Source organism: Miniopterus natalensis, chromosome 4 (assembly GCF_054644295.1).
Source record: "Miniopterus natalensis isolate mMinNat1 chromosome 4, mMinNat1.hap1, whole genome shotgun sequence".
In the NCBI taxonomy this organism is placed as follows: domain Eukaryota; kingdom Metazoa; phylum Chordata; class Mammalia; order Chiroptera; family Miniopteridae; genus Miniopterus; species Miniopterus natalensis.
This window is the reverse complement of record NC_142084.1, coordinates 72,460,352-72,475,512: the sequence shown is the minus strand read 5'-3', so window position 1 is coordinate 72,475,512 and position 15,161 is coordinate 72,460,352. Positions and strand designations below refer to the sequence as shown.

The window sequence follows — 15,161 nt, the reverse complement described above, 5'->3', positions numbered from 1 at the left end:
AGTGTACAGCATGATTAAAAGGAGGGAAATAAGTGGCCAGCAATCATGAAGAGATGCCGGGCCTTGCAAGGGATCACAGTAAGATATGACTAAAACAGCAAGGAGGTACCACATGACACCCCCAAATGGGGAGTCAGATGCCACCAGCCAGGGTGTGGCCTGAACACTGCACAATGTTTGTGGGTACCTAAGTTCACACAACTGCACTGGGGAGCACTTTGGTACCTGGAAGAGATGACTCCACAGCTGAGTGGTCCCTCAGGGACACATCCTGGAGACTCTCACCTGTGGGTGCAGGAGCCAGGGTCACAGTCACAGCATTATTTTTCACCACAAAAAGCTGACCCCGGACTGAGTAAATAAATGAGGTTAAGTAGTAAGTACGTAAATACCATGTCACTCACCACTTACACGCAAGGTACCCACTTCCTGCCTCTGGTTGGTTGCCCTGAATGCCATGGCCACTGAGACAGACCTCTGGTGGCCTCACACTCCTGCACTTGAAGATGGCAACACTTAAACCCAAGGCCTTATCCAGGTGTGGACAGGGGCCCCTAGCACATGCCAGACAGGGTGCAGGAGACAAAAACCTCAGGACTTTGGGGCCGCACTTGCTGAGCAGGACACAGCCCATCCTGACTGATGTCCCCAAGGGCACAAGTGTCTACGACCAGGATCTCTGGAAGGACACACAATGAACTGGTAACAGGGTGCCCCTGCAGAAAGAGCTGGGAGACCCACCAAACTTGATAAACCCTTTCATGCAGTTTGCATTTTCTAGAAAATCAAAGTATGAATTAACAATGAAAACAATTACATTTTAAAAAGTTTTATTCATGACTTTATTTTAAAATCTGTTGAAATAACCTCAACCCTGTTTTTGGTTCCTGGTGGGGGGAAGGGGGTCAGAGCCTAAGAAAAGAGACATGGGCAGGAGGAAAAGTTATTTTAGTTTTTATTAAATATACTCTCTTGGCACAAATCTTTAAAATATATAAACATTATATATAAACAAAGTCTCTTCATGGCATCAAAATAGCTCCAGGCCAGGCCAGGCAGCCAGTGGGGAGGGGTGTGACTGCGGAGGGTGCCAGCCTGGCTGTGTGGGGCTGGGGAGTGGGTATGGTGCTGCCGAGGCCCACGGTGCTGGGAGCCATGTTGGGGGGCACATGGGCCAGCAGGACCTAGAGGACCCTCCTGCTCCTGCCCAGCCTGCAGCTCAAAGGAGGGTGCAGCCCAACCAGCCACCTGGTCTCGCCCACCTGGGGTGGGCTCCCAGTTCCTGATGCTCTCTCTTGCCTTTGGGCCTCCATCTCATCTCCCTGTAAGGGGTGCCCCTGCCTCTCCTGAGCACTAGGCAAGGCTGGGAGAAGAGGTGAAACACCCAATAGGACAGCAATCACAGGCTGCTTGAGCCCTGGGGACAAGAGTCTGGGAATGATACTAGGGCTGGCCAGTGGACACATGCAAGGAAGGACACCCCACAGGTCCAAGGCAAGGACAGACAAGGGCAGAACAAAGGTAAGAAATGAGTCATGGCTGGAAATGAACTGGAGCAAGCACACAGGTCATTTCCCATATCAAGGTGCTGAGCGGACCTTGCCCTGGAGCCGGATCGGGCTGGTTAGGGTGTACTGCGACTAGACCAGGGCTGGCCAAATTTTAAAACCAAAAAGGTCAAGAAACTCCAAATGTCACTAGGAAATGGGTGTTTTTGAGTCCTTGTGATACCCAGGGGGCCTGGGAACTTCTGAGACCAGCTCCCTGGGGGGCCCTGTGGTACCTCCACTCTTCTGAACTTCCCACCCCAGGCCATACACTGTCACGGGCTTCCACTTGGGGAAGATCAAGGCTGCCACCCACCTCCACGCATCCCATTCATGGAAATCAGACAATCCCACAGGCCTTAAATTGCCCCATGTCCATGCCAAGTGCCCACTCAGGTGGGGAGCCAAGGATGTGCCAGATGCTACGGGTCCCCCCAGAAGCCGCTGTGCCTACAGGTAGAGAGTCAGGGCCCAAGGCTCGGCCTCTGTGGGTGCAGCTGTGGGGTGGGCAACAGAGGGTAAGACTGGCTCCAGGGCCTCACCCTGGAGTGAAGTCAGGATCAGGATCACTTGGAGAAGGCTGTTCACCAACAGGAGACTCTGGGGGCTGAGGAGTCATGTCACCTGGGAAGTAAAGGCAGGACAGGGGTGTGGCAGGGCAGGCAAGAGGCAGCAATCTGTAGCCGCAACTGAGCAGGAGACTGGTCCCTTGTGAACAGCCGAGGCTGGGCCTCTCCCACACTCCCCAGCTCCTCCGCCCTGAGCAGTGAGCATACACAGGGCCCAACAAGGGGCAGGCGGAGTCTGGCTCTGAGCCTAGTGGGGACAGGGTCACTAGAAGCAGGAGCGTGTCCAAAAACACAGAGCACCAGGAGGTGGCAACGGCCACTCCTGCGTCAGAGGGGCACTTCCAGGAAGCAGAGCCAGGCCCAGGGAGGAGGGAAGAGGAGAGGCTGTGTGCTCATCGACCCCAACACTGACTTGAAGGGCTTCTGGCTTTCCTTGCAGACCCACGGGTGCTGAGCCCAGGACCCCTGGCCTGCCTGCTTGTTCCACAAGGCGGTCCCACGTGGCTCTGGGGCAGAGTGAAGCGCCCTCTCACTCCCCAGGCTCTAAAACATCAGGGGTCAGCGTCTTCCGCGCGCTGGAGCTTGGCTCCCTGTCCCGAGAGCAGCCAGGCGCGGGCCCCTAGCTCTGCAGGCGCCGCAGCAGGATCTGCATGAGGTCGAAGGTGGTGAAGCTGATGCCCACGGCGATGGGGCCCTTGAGCCAGTTCATGCTTAGACCCTTGTAGAGGCCACGCACTGCGCCCTCCTCCCGCACTATGGCACGCAGTGTGCCGGCGATGGAGGAGTGAGGGTGGCCTGTAACTCCAGCGGTCTGCATGCGCCGCCGCACCACGTCCAGCGGGTACGAGGCTGACTGCCCGATGAGGCCAGCGCAGGCCCCGAAGATCATGCGCTCCAGGGGGTAGGGCTGCCGTTGGCCGATGTACTCTGGGGAGGGCCAGGAGGGGTATGAGGGTGCTGCTGGGAGCGCCCCCGCACCCACAGGAGCACCCACACACGGCACTGTGTCGGCCCTCTGTTTCAGGACCTGAAGGGGGTCCCGTGTGCCTTCCCACCCAGGCTACTTCCTCACCTCCTGGTCATTTTTTAAAAATTGAGCAATAAAAGTTTTGTTTTGTTTTGTTTTTTGTTTTTTTAAAGAGAAAAAGCCCACAAATCATATCATATAACCATGTCCAAAGACCCAGCATGAGCTCCCACTGAATCACTCTTGTTTTCCCCCTAGTAAATATATCAATGTGTCCATGACCTGTCCCCTCCCCTCCCAAGCCTTAATGCTCTGCACAGGGGCCTGAGAGCAAACACAGAACCGTGAACACCCCAAACTGCCTCCTGGGTCCAAAGAGACCAAGGATGTGCAACGCATCAACAGAGAGGTTCTCCAAACATGTGTTGTAAATTTATAACTAGGAATTAAAAACGGGAGACACCACTGTTCACTCACCACATTGGGAAAACATTAAGTAACATTAAGTAACTTGAGCTGAACGTGGGGACAGAGCCCCAGGCATGTGGAGCACCCTAAAGAATAAAACAAAAAATGGAGTCCTGCATCCCCACAAGGAGGCACTCCTGGATGTCCACTGATTCCAGAAAATCTGCTAAGGCCTAAATGCCAAGGCCGCCTCCCTTTACCTGAGGGAGGGGGTGGAGCAAGGGGCAGACCCCAGGCTAAAATGATGAGCCACAGACCTCCAGCAGGCTGGACTCTACCCGCTGAGCCAGAGCTGCACTACCCAGAGGCGTGGAAAGTGACAACTCTACCTTTCATAACCAGGAAACAAGAAGAGGGACTGTTCCTGACACATACTAAGTAAAGGAAGAGGAAGTGGCCGGCACTTGGGGTGGGAGTGGTTATAGTGTTCTCTATATTTTTCAAGCCTCTCAAAATTACCAAAAGACAAAAGGGCACTCCTCCATCTAGGCTGCCCATAGGCTTTGTGCAGGTACCTGTGGTTGCACAAGTGGCCATCAACACTCTGGGCAACACACTGGACTTTACAAGATTGCTCTTAAAATTGGGCTATAAAGGTCATAAGTCTGAGTTCCTCAGGGGTGGCCTGACAGCATGTGTCCTCTCTTGATTTGGACCCTGGGGTCCTAGAGCCTGGCCTCCAGGTCTATGTGACCCGCGGGTGCTGGCCCACCCCCTCCTCACCTCTGTGCAGGCTCTTGAGTGTCTCATATGTGAAGAAGCTCAGCCCAGCATAGGGGATGACCCCCAGCACGGTGGGCGTGAAGCCATGGTAGAGGGTCTTCAGCCCCTCTTCCCGGGAGATGCGGATGAAGACGTGAAAGATGTTGCTGTACCTGTCAGGACAGAGGGACCAGTAGCTGGGCTGCGGACTCTGCACAGGGAGGAGCCACTGGCCTCAACTCACAAATTCTCTGCTACTTCTCAGTGGGGAGAGGGCAGGTCTGAATGCTGACAATTTCCTTCTTTGAGGAACATAACTACCTTGCAAAAGCTTTGGCATTAGAGGGGGAAATGGGTGTTCAAAGCCATATTCTGACGTCACCACTGGGATCATCTGGGTGCTCAACCCTCGCCTAGTGTTCACGTGTGTTTTTAATGCATTTGTGACCAATTCAAAATGAAGACTCAAGTTTGATGGAAGCAGAACTGACCCCCAGGCTTAGAGAACTTTTTGGAACAGCTGCAGAATGGCATGCCTGGCCCGCCCTGATGTACCAGGCAGGGTCCATGTGGTGGTTGTTGACACTACAGCTTCCTTTGTGGGCTGTACACAAAGGCTCAGACCCAAATCCAGGGGCGTGATGAGGGATTCAACCTGGGGGCCCCAGTGGACAAAGAGCCCCTTGTGCTGGTGAAGGTCGCTGTGGTAGGACTCACATTTCCTTTGGGGTCACGGCCATGCGGGCTCGGACCAGGTCCAGGGGGTAGGTAAGCGAAGCAGCTGTGGTTCCAGCGAGTGCCCCTGCGAGGAGGCGAGGCCAAGGGGGCAGGGCACTGAAAGGGGGAAGGGGTGAAGAGAGATGGTGAGACCCCAAGGACCGAAGGAGGGAGGCCCAGCCCAAGGCCCACAGCTCTCAGTGTGGGGGAACCAAGGACAGGCGGGTTGGCTTCCTGGTAGCTGAGACGGTGGACGATTCAATCAATGAATGGTAGGGACCTTCCCTTGCAGCCCTCCTGGAACCTGGGTTCTGACGTGGTGAGCATGTGAAAGGAAGACAGGAGAGCAGGGGGACAGGAGAGAGTTGCGAGGGTTAGGAGGGGTGGGGGCCTCACTCTCCACGGAAGCCGTAGTAGCGGCCCAGGACTCGCTTGTACTCCTCGTGTGCGCTGAACTGGATGGCAGCGTAGGGTACCACACGCACCATGGTGGCCGAGTTCCCACGCCACAGGCTGAGGAAGCCCTCGTGGAGGTAGGTGAAGTAGAGCAGCCGGAAGGCCTCCTGGAGGGGGGGCAACATCAATACCTCCGCCTGTCCTTTCCCCTCCCGGCTCCATGAACACCTCGATTTACTCTGTCCAGCCCTGTGCCTGAGGGCCCCACCTTACCCACGACATTCTCGGCCCACCCCCAGTCCCCTGGCCCTGGGAACTGTAAAGTGAGAGGGGAAGACCAGGTTTGCAAAGCAGGCTCTGAGCCCCACACAGAGGGTGTTTTGTTGATGTTTGGTAGTCTAGCTTTTAAAAATATTCTTTTTTCTTTATTAAGTAACACCTGCTCTGTGTTTAAAAATCAATCAAATATGAAAACATGGGTTTAAAATGTCAAGTCCTCTCACCACTGACCCATAGATAGGCATTCTCCTGTCAATCAATTCCCAGGGTGGGCTTCATCCAGGCAGTGCTCACGGTGCCAGGACAAGTGGTCCCAACCCTGGCAGGGGCAGCCTCAGTCACCAGGGTTCCTGGGAACCAGCCTGGGGGGTTCCAAAAGGGAAAAGCATCTCCCCACTTCTCCCACCCCCAGGCCTCCACAGCCTCCTTCCAGCCCAGCAGGGCAGCTGGTGACAGCCCCAGAGCCAGGAGTTGGTGACCTAGTGGCTCACCTTGGCAGAAAATCTTTTTGAAGATACTGGGGGAAAAAAACAACAACACAACACAGACCATTAGATGTGAAGGACAGGAACCCCCAAGTCTGCATGACCCCCCACTACAGGAAACTGTTCGGAGCTGCGGAATAACAGCAGCCCCTGAGAATATTCCACTCTCAAAGGGCTGAGGGGGTAGTGTCCTCAGCAAGGTCACTCTCCTCCCAGGAAACTCCTCACCCCATGTACCCAGCCCCTCTGCATGCCAACTTGTCCCCAGGAAGGGGGGATGAACTGCCATCTGACCCCCAGGACAGTAAGAGTCTCCCTAGGGATCTGTGGGAGGATGTGCCTCTGGAGGGTTGACACTCAGCATCCCCACCCAACCAAACTCCTTTGAGGAAGGTGCCACAGCCGTTAGCTGTGTGGGGATCAGTCTAGGGGATCCAACTACCCCAGGACAAGGCCAGGGAGGCCTCTGTCTGAGGTCTGCCCTCTGTTCTCAATGGCCTGGTACAGGTGCCCCTAACTTGCCTCTCCTACCTTCCGTAGCTGCCTGGCTCACTCCCCTGCTCCTTGGTGAACTGTCACTAAGGGCTGGAGCCACAGTGGCCACAAGGATCCAGAAACACAGGCCGTGAGGGGTCTCGGTCTTGTAGCCTCCCCCTACTCGCTTCCTGAGCCCCTGCTTTGTTCCTGAGACACCCCTGCACTCTCGTCTACATGGACGTGTGTGCATACATACTGCCTTCAGAGTTACATGCAGCTCCCTTCAGGGCACTACGCTTCAAGTTTACCAGGTAAAAAGGCAGCTGGCGTGCGGGAAGGAACATGGGGGAGTTCAGCCTCATGCCTGCTCTTCCCACAGCCTTTGGGGAGGAGGTTGGTGTTACTGTCCTCATTGTACAGAAAAGGAAACAGGCACAGAGAGGCTAGGGGACCAGCTCAAGGAACTGGGGAGGGCTTCTCTTCCCAAACAGCTGAGAGACGGGGGTCCCAGGTTATAACCATTCTCCTGCCTGGTGCCAAGCAGGCACTGGCCACTGTCTGCAAGATGAAAGGCCTCATCTTCAGGGGCCCCTGTGCCTGCTTAACCCTAAGGAGAGAGACATAGTTTCTTGAACTGTGTCCCCCAAAAAGACATGTCCATGTCCTCACCCCCAGTACCTGTGACTGATCTTAATTGGAAATGGGCCTTTGCAGATGTCATTAAATTAAACCCAGGTTAGCTCAGCTGGCGTGGCTCAGTAGTTGAGCATTGACCTAGGATCTAGGAGATCGCGGTTCGATTTCTGGACAGGCCACATGCCCGAGTTGCGGGCTCGGTCCCCAGTGGGAGGCGTGCAGGAGGCAGCCGCTCAATGACTCTCTCATCATTGATGTTTCTATCACTCTCTCCCTCTCCCTTCCTCTCTCTGAAATCAATAAAAACATAAAAAGAAAAAAAGAGGGAGAGGAGAAAGAAAGGGAAAGGAGAGATTGGGGTGATGCAGCCACAAGCCAAGGAGATACCTGGAGCCCTCAGAGCTGGAAAAGACAGGAAGGCTCTTCTCCTAGAGCCTCCAGAAGGAACCAATCCTGCTAGCACCTTGAGTTGAGACTTCTGGCCTCTGGAAATGTGAGGGAGTAAATTCCTTTTCTAAGCTGCCTGGTTTGTGGTACTGTGTGCCGGCCACCCAGGACACTAACAGTTTCTAAGTGGATTTATGAGGCAGTTTAAAAACCAGTTTGCAGTGCAGTTTGGAGGGCCGTGAGGAGGGCGACTGCTTGGGAGCATCTCTATCACAGAGGGACAGAGAGTCAGACAGCATTTACCTTGGAAGATGATTTTGGTTCGGTCCAAGGGAGCTACTGCTGTTTTGGCAAGAGCGCCAGCCAGGGCCCCAGACAAGAGGGAGCTGAGAATTTGTCTGTGATCCCTCTGCAAAAAACACATGAACACACGGTCTGTTGTCAGAGAGGGAGGGGAGAAGTCTGCTCCATTGGGGGTGGCACCAAGAGGATCACCTTTCCTCATCCCTTTATTACTCCCCTACCCTGGTCCAGGGCTGAGAGATGCACAGCAGCTTGAGTGTTATAACCCTAATGGGCTCTGGGTGAACAGTGGTGGGTCGAGGGGTCACAGAGCCTTCACAGGATGACAGGGACCATCCATATGAGAGGTGATGCACTGTCTGGGCCATCCAGTGAGGGTCTGTGTTCATGGAGACAGACCACAATGGGACTGACTCCAAACCTAAGAATCACCCCTGACCCATCCTGCAAGCCTTGGTTCTGTCCACCTGTGTGTGCTGGACTTTTGCATTATAGTGTTTCAGTGCAAAGTCACGAGGGCCCTTGTAGTGGTGGTGGGGGGAACTGGTAGGGGGTGCTGGGCAAGAGGACCCTGCCTGTGTCAGTGTGTCCCCTTTCTACATCTTTTTGTCAGGACTTCAGGGACTGGTGTCTGTGGCTCTTCAGCCAAGGAGTGGGTGATGGCAATGGTGGTTGACCTGCATCAAGTGCTCCCACGGCCAACCTCAGGGCCAGGGCTTCCCCCTGTCTTCTGGAGGCTCTCCAAGTCCTCCTTGCACAGTCTTCCTTCCTTCCTTCCTTCCTTCCTTCCTTCCTTCCTTCCTTCCTTCCTTCCTTCCTTCCTTCCTTCCTTCCTTCCTTCCTTCCTTCCTTCCTTCCTTCCTTCCTTCCTTCCTTCCTTCCTTCCTTCCTTCCTTCCTTCCTTCCTTCCTTATATGTCCATCTGAGTCCTGAGCAGTCTCATCAGGCTGAAATCTATATTCCTCCATCTGACCTTCACAAGCAACCACAGGGAGCACTCTGGAACATTCTGGACTGAAGGTGCCCCCATCTTTCCTCCATATGCAATGAACAAGAATGACAAGGGTCAGGTCGTTCAATGATCCCAGGGATCCATGAAGTCCCATACAGACCAGGTGCCCTGAGGGGCCTGGGGACATGCAGTGCAGTGTGAGGGTATATATGAGCCCCCCACTCTCCCTCGGGGCCACCAGTCTAGAGAGTGAGCAAGACATGAACTAAATCTTCAGACAAAGGTGCACAATCGCCAGTCCAGGTGGTGGCCCCACAAGGAGGTTGGCTTTTGCCCAAAGAGACATGGAGAAACACCGAAGGTTGACAGGCCATTTTCACTATGACCCTCTGGGGACTCCTGCAGTAATCAAGATGGAGTGGCAGAGGCTGAGACAGGGAGGGTGCAACCGGGGAGGCAGTGATGGCATTTGGGGAGGTAAAACTGGCAGCCTGGGTCTAAGTAGATATAATGGGGCTCAGGGCAACCCCTCACCAAGTCTGCTCAGCTCAGCAGTAGCCCAGGGGTGAAGGGCCGGGCCCTGAGTCTGTCCACACTTCTGGCCAGATTCCGGACTCTGTCTTGACAGTAGTGACCAGAGGATGGCCTCTTTGGTCTCCCATTCCTCATCTCTGACATGCTGAGTGCTGTCTCTTGGTCCAGGTCCCACCCCCAGATTCTCTCCTGTGTGTCTCAGGTGCTCCCAGGGGCTGTGTGCCCTGCAACCTGGCCCCCGCCCCTATATGGCTCCAGCTCCTTTCCCTTAATGCTCTGGCACCCCCTCCACCTGCCTAGCCCACCCCTCCCTAAAAGAACAAACTCTAGAGAAGTGTTTTTCCTCCAGTGTTTCTGAGGCAGAGCTTCACCAGAGGGTTCCATCTGCTCCTTGCTTCACACAGGCCCGCACTGGGGACCTCTGCCTTTTCTGGGTCACACAGCAAGGCTCTGGTCATCTGGTCCTGTTGGCGTTGAGAGGTAAGGATGTCAGATGCTGGAAGGTTCAGTGGTACTCCTAGCACCAGCTTCCTGCCTCATTCCTCTTTGTGAACCAATGAGCAATTGCTCACCCGCGCTGTGAGCCAAAGGAACACCCCAAAACAGCCCATGTGCCTGTTGGCACTGGAGGTGAAGCCAATATGTCCTTTGTGCTTCCTTCTGCAAGTTACTTCCTGTGCAATCTGTGGTTCTTACAACTCTAAGGCCAGCTCTGTGCTTCTTGAACACATGTCCTTAAACTCTGCCCTCAAGGTGGCTCCGGGATGCTCTATGAGTCCACTTCTGGCCTCAGCAGAGAAGGGGGCTGCTCCTCCAGCAGATGCTTCCAGTGGCTCTTACTGACCACAGTGGTTTATCCTTTGAGGACCTCAGCACAGATATCACCAAGTGGTCAATGTGTCCATGTCGACTGTATAGGGGGATCCTGCAAATGAAGTGCGAGGCAGACAGTCCAACAGAGAACGTGGGCCATCACAGATGAGCCACACAGCCGCGAGCACTGCGAGAGGACTTCTTAACCAAAGAAACAGGATTTACAAGGTGAGCTCCCACATCAGGCTGGCTAAGTGGACCAAGGCTGATGTCAGATGTGTGGCCAGCACAGAGGAAGATGGGCACTGGATATCCAGGCATGTGACGGGAACAGACAGGCCTTTTGCTGGGATTCAACTGGCCAGCAGAGAGGCTGAGTGTCCCTCAAGCTCTGCTGGGAAATTCACTAAACTGAGAGGGGCACACATACTTGCTGTAGGCTCACCCTTGCTGCCCCACATGGTGCAGTGATGGCCGCCCCACATACAGGCCCACAAACCAGTCCTCCCTCCTGCCTGGTGCTCCGCAGAGCCACCGAGAATTTAGAAAAGGTCTGGAGGGTTGGGAGGATTACTACCTCAGCCTTTGAGCTTGTGGACTTTGAGGCACCTGAGCCCTGCCCTGAGAGTAGGATGGGCCTGTGAGGGCCCTTCCTCACGAATGAGCCCGAGTTTGCTGATTCTTTTGTGTTCACAAATCTGAGAAAAGGGGCTCCAGGACACCTTCTGATATCCCAGCCAAATTTGGGTAAGGTTTTGGCTTCTTGCAAAGTGGTTGGGGGCGAGATTCACTTCACAAATTGGGCAGCCAGCATCTTTTCCACCCACAGCCTCACACTGATGCAGCCCCTCACCAGTGTGTGTGTGTGGGGGTGATCTGTGGTGGGTGCACATGCACATGAGAGGGACCCATGAGAACACCCATGGGGAGGCCAGGTACTTGCCTTTGAAGAGACGGGCGAGGGCAGGACGGCCTCGGCATCCTCATGCAATCGCACCGTACCTTCCTTCACACCATTACCCATTCCAGGCTGCTGGGGACAGTGGAGGCTCGGTCCTGAGGAGCAAGAGGGGGCACGAGACCCGGTGAGAAAGGGCCTCCCCCATCTGCCTCGTGCCCCAGTCACTTGAAGCAAGAACTGTCAATGTGATTTTCCTAACCTGGTGTCTGTCTCTCTGCAAGGAAAGGACGCTGTACCAGCATCCAGATGCTATAATCCCCTCCACTGATGACTTAATTATTTACAAAAGGCTTTTTATCTGATCGTCACAAACAGGCCTCTGAGTCATCTGCCTTTTTAACCGATACCAACTGGGCAGATGGGCTCAGAAAAGTTAAGCCACCCCAGTGAGGTTACATAGCAGGAGGCAGGGGCATGGTAGGCTGTGAGGCAGAGAGGTGGGAGGGCCCCACCTGCCCAGAGCCAAATGCCCACTGGGCTCAAGACAGCTTGGACCCAAGCTTCTGCCCACGGAAACAATTTTAGAAAATTAATCTTTTCTTACTGTGTGGCTGCCTCCTCTTTGCAGCCAAGCTTATAGCAAAAGGCCCTAATACTTGAGGATTCCTTGCTGGAAACCCACTTATCCTCCAGATGGAAGTGCACACAAAGCTAAGCATACCACATAGGGGACCTCGAGGAAGAAGGGTGAAGGACAGGTGTCACCAAGATGCCACTGTGCACCAGTGTCCTTTGAGGTCTCAGTTCCCATGCTTTATTATTATCCAATAAATCGGGAGATTTGAGACCTTGCTCCCCAGTATATGTCATGAGTTTGGCTCAAATAAACTCTTATAAAAATTCTCTGCAGGTTTTGATGTTCTTATGTTGATACCTCTATGGGAGTAATGATGGGAAAGTGATAAAAAAATAATAAAATTATCCAATAAATCAATATACCTTCCTGTAAAATGATGCAAAGGATGCAGATGTGCCCTGAGCAGGCGGTGGAAGCCCCTCCTGCCCTCTGGGTCCTCCCAAGCACTCCACATCAGTGCCAGTGTGGAAGGTTCTAGAAAGCACAAGTGGAAATCCATTCCATTGGCCCTCTGCCACTGTTTCCTACTCAAAACAGGCCTAGCTCTGGAAGAATGGCTGCTTCCAGGGCAGAGCAGGGAACATAGGGATGAGGCCAGGGTACCCTGAGGTAGAAACCAAGACCGAGGGGGTGTGATTATGGGAGCTGATTTGATTCAACGACCTCCCAGTAGCCAAACTGCAACATTCTGAGCAACAAAATCAATAAAGCAGTACTGTATTATAATCCAAAGAATAAAATGTCCATGAGTCCACACTAGTATAAACTAATTGAATAAATAAATAAATGGGGGAGAAGGGACAAATCTCTCATAAGAATCCAAATAATTTGTGCAGATGCTCTGTCCTCAAAAAAGGGGAACGGGACTTCCCAGCCTTAGGTGTGGGCTGTAAATAATGATTTCCTTCCACACGGTAAGGGAAAGGGGGGAGAGAGAAGCTTTACAAAGGAGAACATGAGAGACACCACCTAAGCCAGGGGATCAAGGTCAATATCACAGTGAAAAGTCACGTTGATGGCACGTGCTCTGGTCGCAGTGTGATGAGAAGGGCACTTTATCTCTGGGGTCCTCCTCTCCACACCCATCACCCCATTCCAACCATGAGAAAACACCACACAAATCCCAACTGGGGGCCTCCTACAAAACGCCTCACCACTTCTCAAAACCGTCAAGACCAGGTCTCAAAACTGCCAAGGTCATCAAATCAAGAAAGCCTAAGAAACTGTCTCAGCCCAGAGGAGCCTACAGTACACTAAGGAGACATGATAACTAAATATTGTACGGGATCCTGGGACAGAATAAGTACATTAGGGGAAAAAGAGGAAATCTGAGTAAATTATGGACTTTAGTTAATAATAATGTATCAGGCCCGGCTGGGTGTGGCTCAGCAGTTGAGCTTCGACCTAGGATCCAGGCGATCGGGGTTCCCAGTCAGGGCACATGCCCGGGTTGCAGGCTCGATCCCCAGTCGGGGGGTGCAGGAGGCAGCCAGTCAATGACTCTCTCATCATTGATATTTCTATCTCTCTCTCCCTCTCTCTGAAATCAATAAAGATATATTTAAATAATAATAATAATAATGTATCAGGCCCTAGCAGGTTTGGCTCCATGGTTAGAGTGTCGGCCCACAGACTGAAGGGTCCTGGGTTCAATTCCAGTCAAGTGCACATACCTTGGTTGCAGGCTCAATTCCCAGCCCCGGCTGGCACGCGAGCGGGAGGCAACCAATCGATGTCCCTCCCTCTCTCTCTTTCTCCCTTCCACTCTTTGTGAAAAGCAATGGAAAAAATATCCTCAGGTGAGGATTAAAAATAATAATAATAATAATAATAATAATAATAATAATAATAATAATGTATCAGTACTTTGAAAAAAACAAAAACCACAAAACCCACAAATAGAACAGCTTTAAAATGAAGCCAGAGCTGCCATCTCAGAGGAATTGTCTTGCGTGTCTTATGCCTCAAACCTTCAGAATGTTAAAATAGCAAAATTACCCTTGGACTGGGTCTCAAGAACATTGTGTCCCAAACAACTGTTTGCAAGGATAATAAGAAAGCCAAATGGACTAAAAATTAAAAACATTGTTTAGAATTAGTGTCACTATGCGAGCTTATCTGAACCAATAGAAATGCCTTCTTTCTATTGATATAATTGTTCCCCTCCCTTTTACCATAAGTACCCATTGCCTTGTCTCCTAATTGGAACACTCTTTGGGTTTCTGCCTGAATCGGTCCTTCCCTAATAGCTGTTCCTTTTGATCTCAAATAAATGCTTGTTGCCTCTCACTTTGGCCTTTATTTTTAGGTTAAGAATTTGTTCATTAGTTGTGACAAATGTACCATAATAATGTTAGATGTTAAAATGGAAGAAACTGGGTGTGTGGAATTTATGGGTTGTGTTACCTTGTAATTTTTCTGTAAATCTGAAACTGTTCACAAGCATAAACCAGGCCTTAGCAGTGTTCTCAAGCCAGTTGCTGGGGTGTCAGCCTGTGGGATGCTTTACTGAGACTGCTTTACCACCTCTAGCACCTCCAGCTGTGGCTCACACCACCCTAACACTGTGGATCCTGGGGACTGTCCTTGCATCTGGGAGTGGATGGTGCTGTATCTTGTGAGCATGTTGAATGTGAACACATTCTGTGGAAACTTCTTGAGAAAGGATCCAGCCCTCTGCACACCTGCAGTGGGTGAGGTGCCTGTGGTTGGGTTCCCTCTCCTACCTCCTGCCCCAAGTTCCCCAGATCTCAGTTTTGTAATGTTTCCCCAGGCAGGCAGGTGCTCATGGGCTCAGACCCAGGGCTGCTCATGGAGCCCACTGGACCTCATGAGGACCTGCCATGATATCTCAATATAGACGGCTTGGAGAGGGGCCTCAGTGTGATAGAAATGGTTAGAAACAAAATCACCACACAACCTGGTGCAGACCTATAAGAGCATGTACTGCAGGTGACAGAGCATTGAGGTAGGTCACAGGGAAGGTATCTACAGAGAGCTGACGCCCAAAAGACATGTCCACTCAGAACCTGTGAATGTGATGTTATTTGGAAAATGGTCTTTGCAGATGTAATTAAGGTAAGAATCTTGAGATGAGATCATTCTGGATTTAGCATGGGTACTAAATTCAAGGACAAGTGATCTGTTAAAAGACAGAAGGAAAAGGAGACACGGACAGGAAGAAGGCCTGTGAAGACAGAGGTAGAGACTGGAGTGGTACCCTCCCTAGCTGAGGAACTCCTGGGGCCACCAGAAGCTGGAAGAGACAATATTACAATTTTACTGACTATAGTCCCTCCCTCCCCTAGAGCCTCTGGAGGGAGTAGGCCACACACACCTTAATTTTGGACTTCTGACCTCCAAAACTATGTGGATTAATTTCTGAACCTTG

General features: G+C 52.4%; 1 protein-coding gene across 1 annotated transcript in view; it reads right to left on the bottom strand.

Moving 5' to 3' along the window:
• SLC25A42 (solute carrier family 25 member 42) overlaps window positions 1-15,161 on the bottom strand; it is a 36,000-nt gene that overhangs the window by 3,476 nt on the left and 17,363 nt on the right. The window contains exons 2-8 of the mRNA XM_087816834.1: window positions 11,176-11,288; window positions 7,934-8,039; window positions 6,137-6,162; window positions 5,367-5,533; window positions 4,971-5,087; window positions 4,275-4,426; window positions 226-3,043 (exon numbers count right to left, since the gene is read on the bottom strand). Of these exons, the coding sequence (XP_087672960.1) occupies window positions 2,736-3,043; window positions 4,275-4,426; window positions 4,971-5,087; window positions 5,367-5,533; window positions 6,137-6,162; window positions 7,934-8,039; window positions 11,176-11,256 (957 nt within the window). The 5' untranslated portion in view covers window positions 11,257-11,288 and the 3' untranslated portion in view covers window positions 226-2,735. The remainder of the gene's footprint in view (window positions 1-225; window positions 3,044-4,274; window positions 4,427-4,970; window positions 5,088-5,366; window positions 5,534-6,136; window positions 6,163-7,933; window positions 8,040-11,175; window positions 11,289-15,161) is intronic.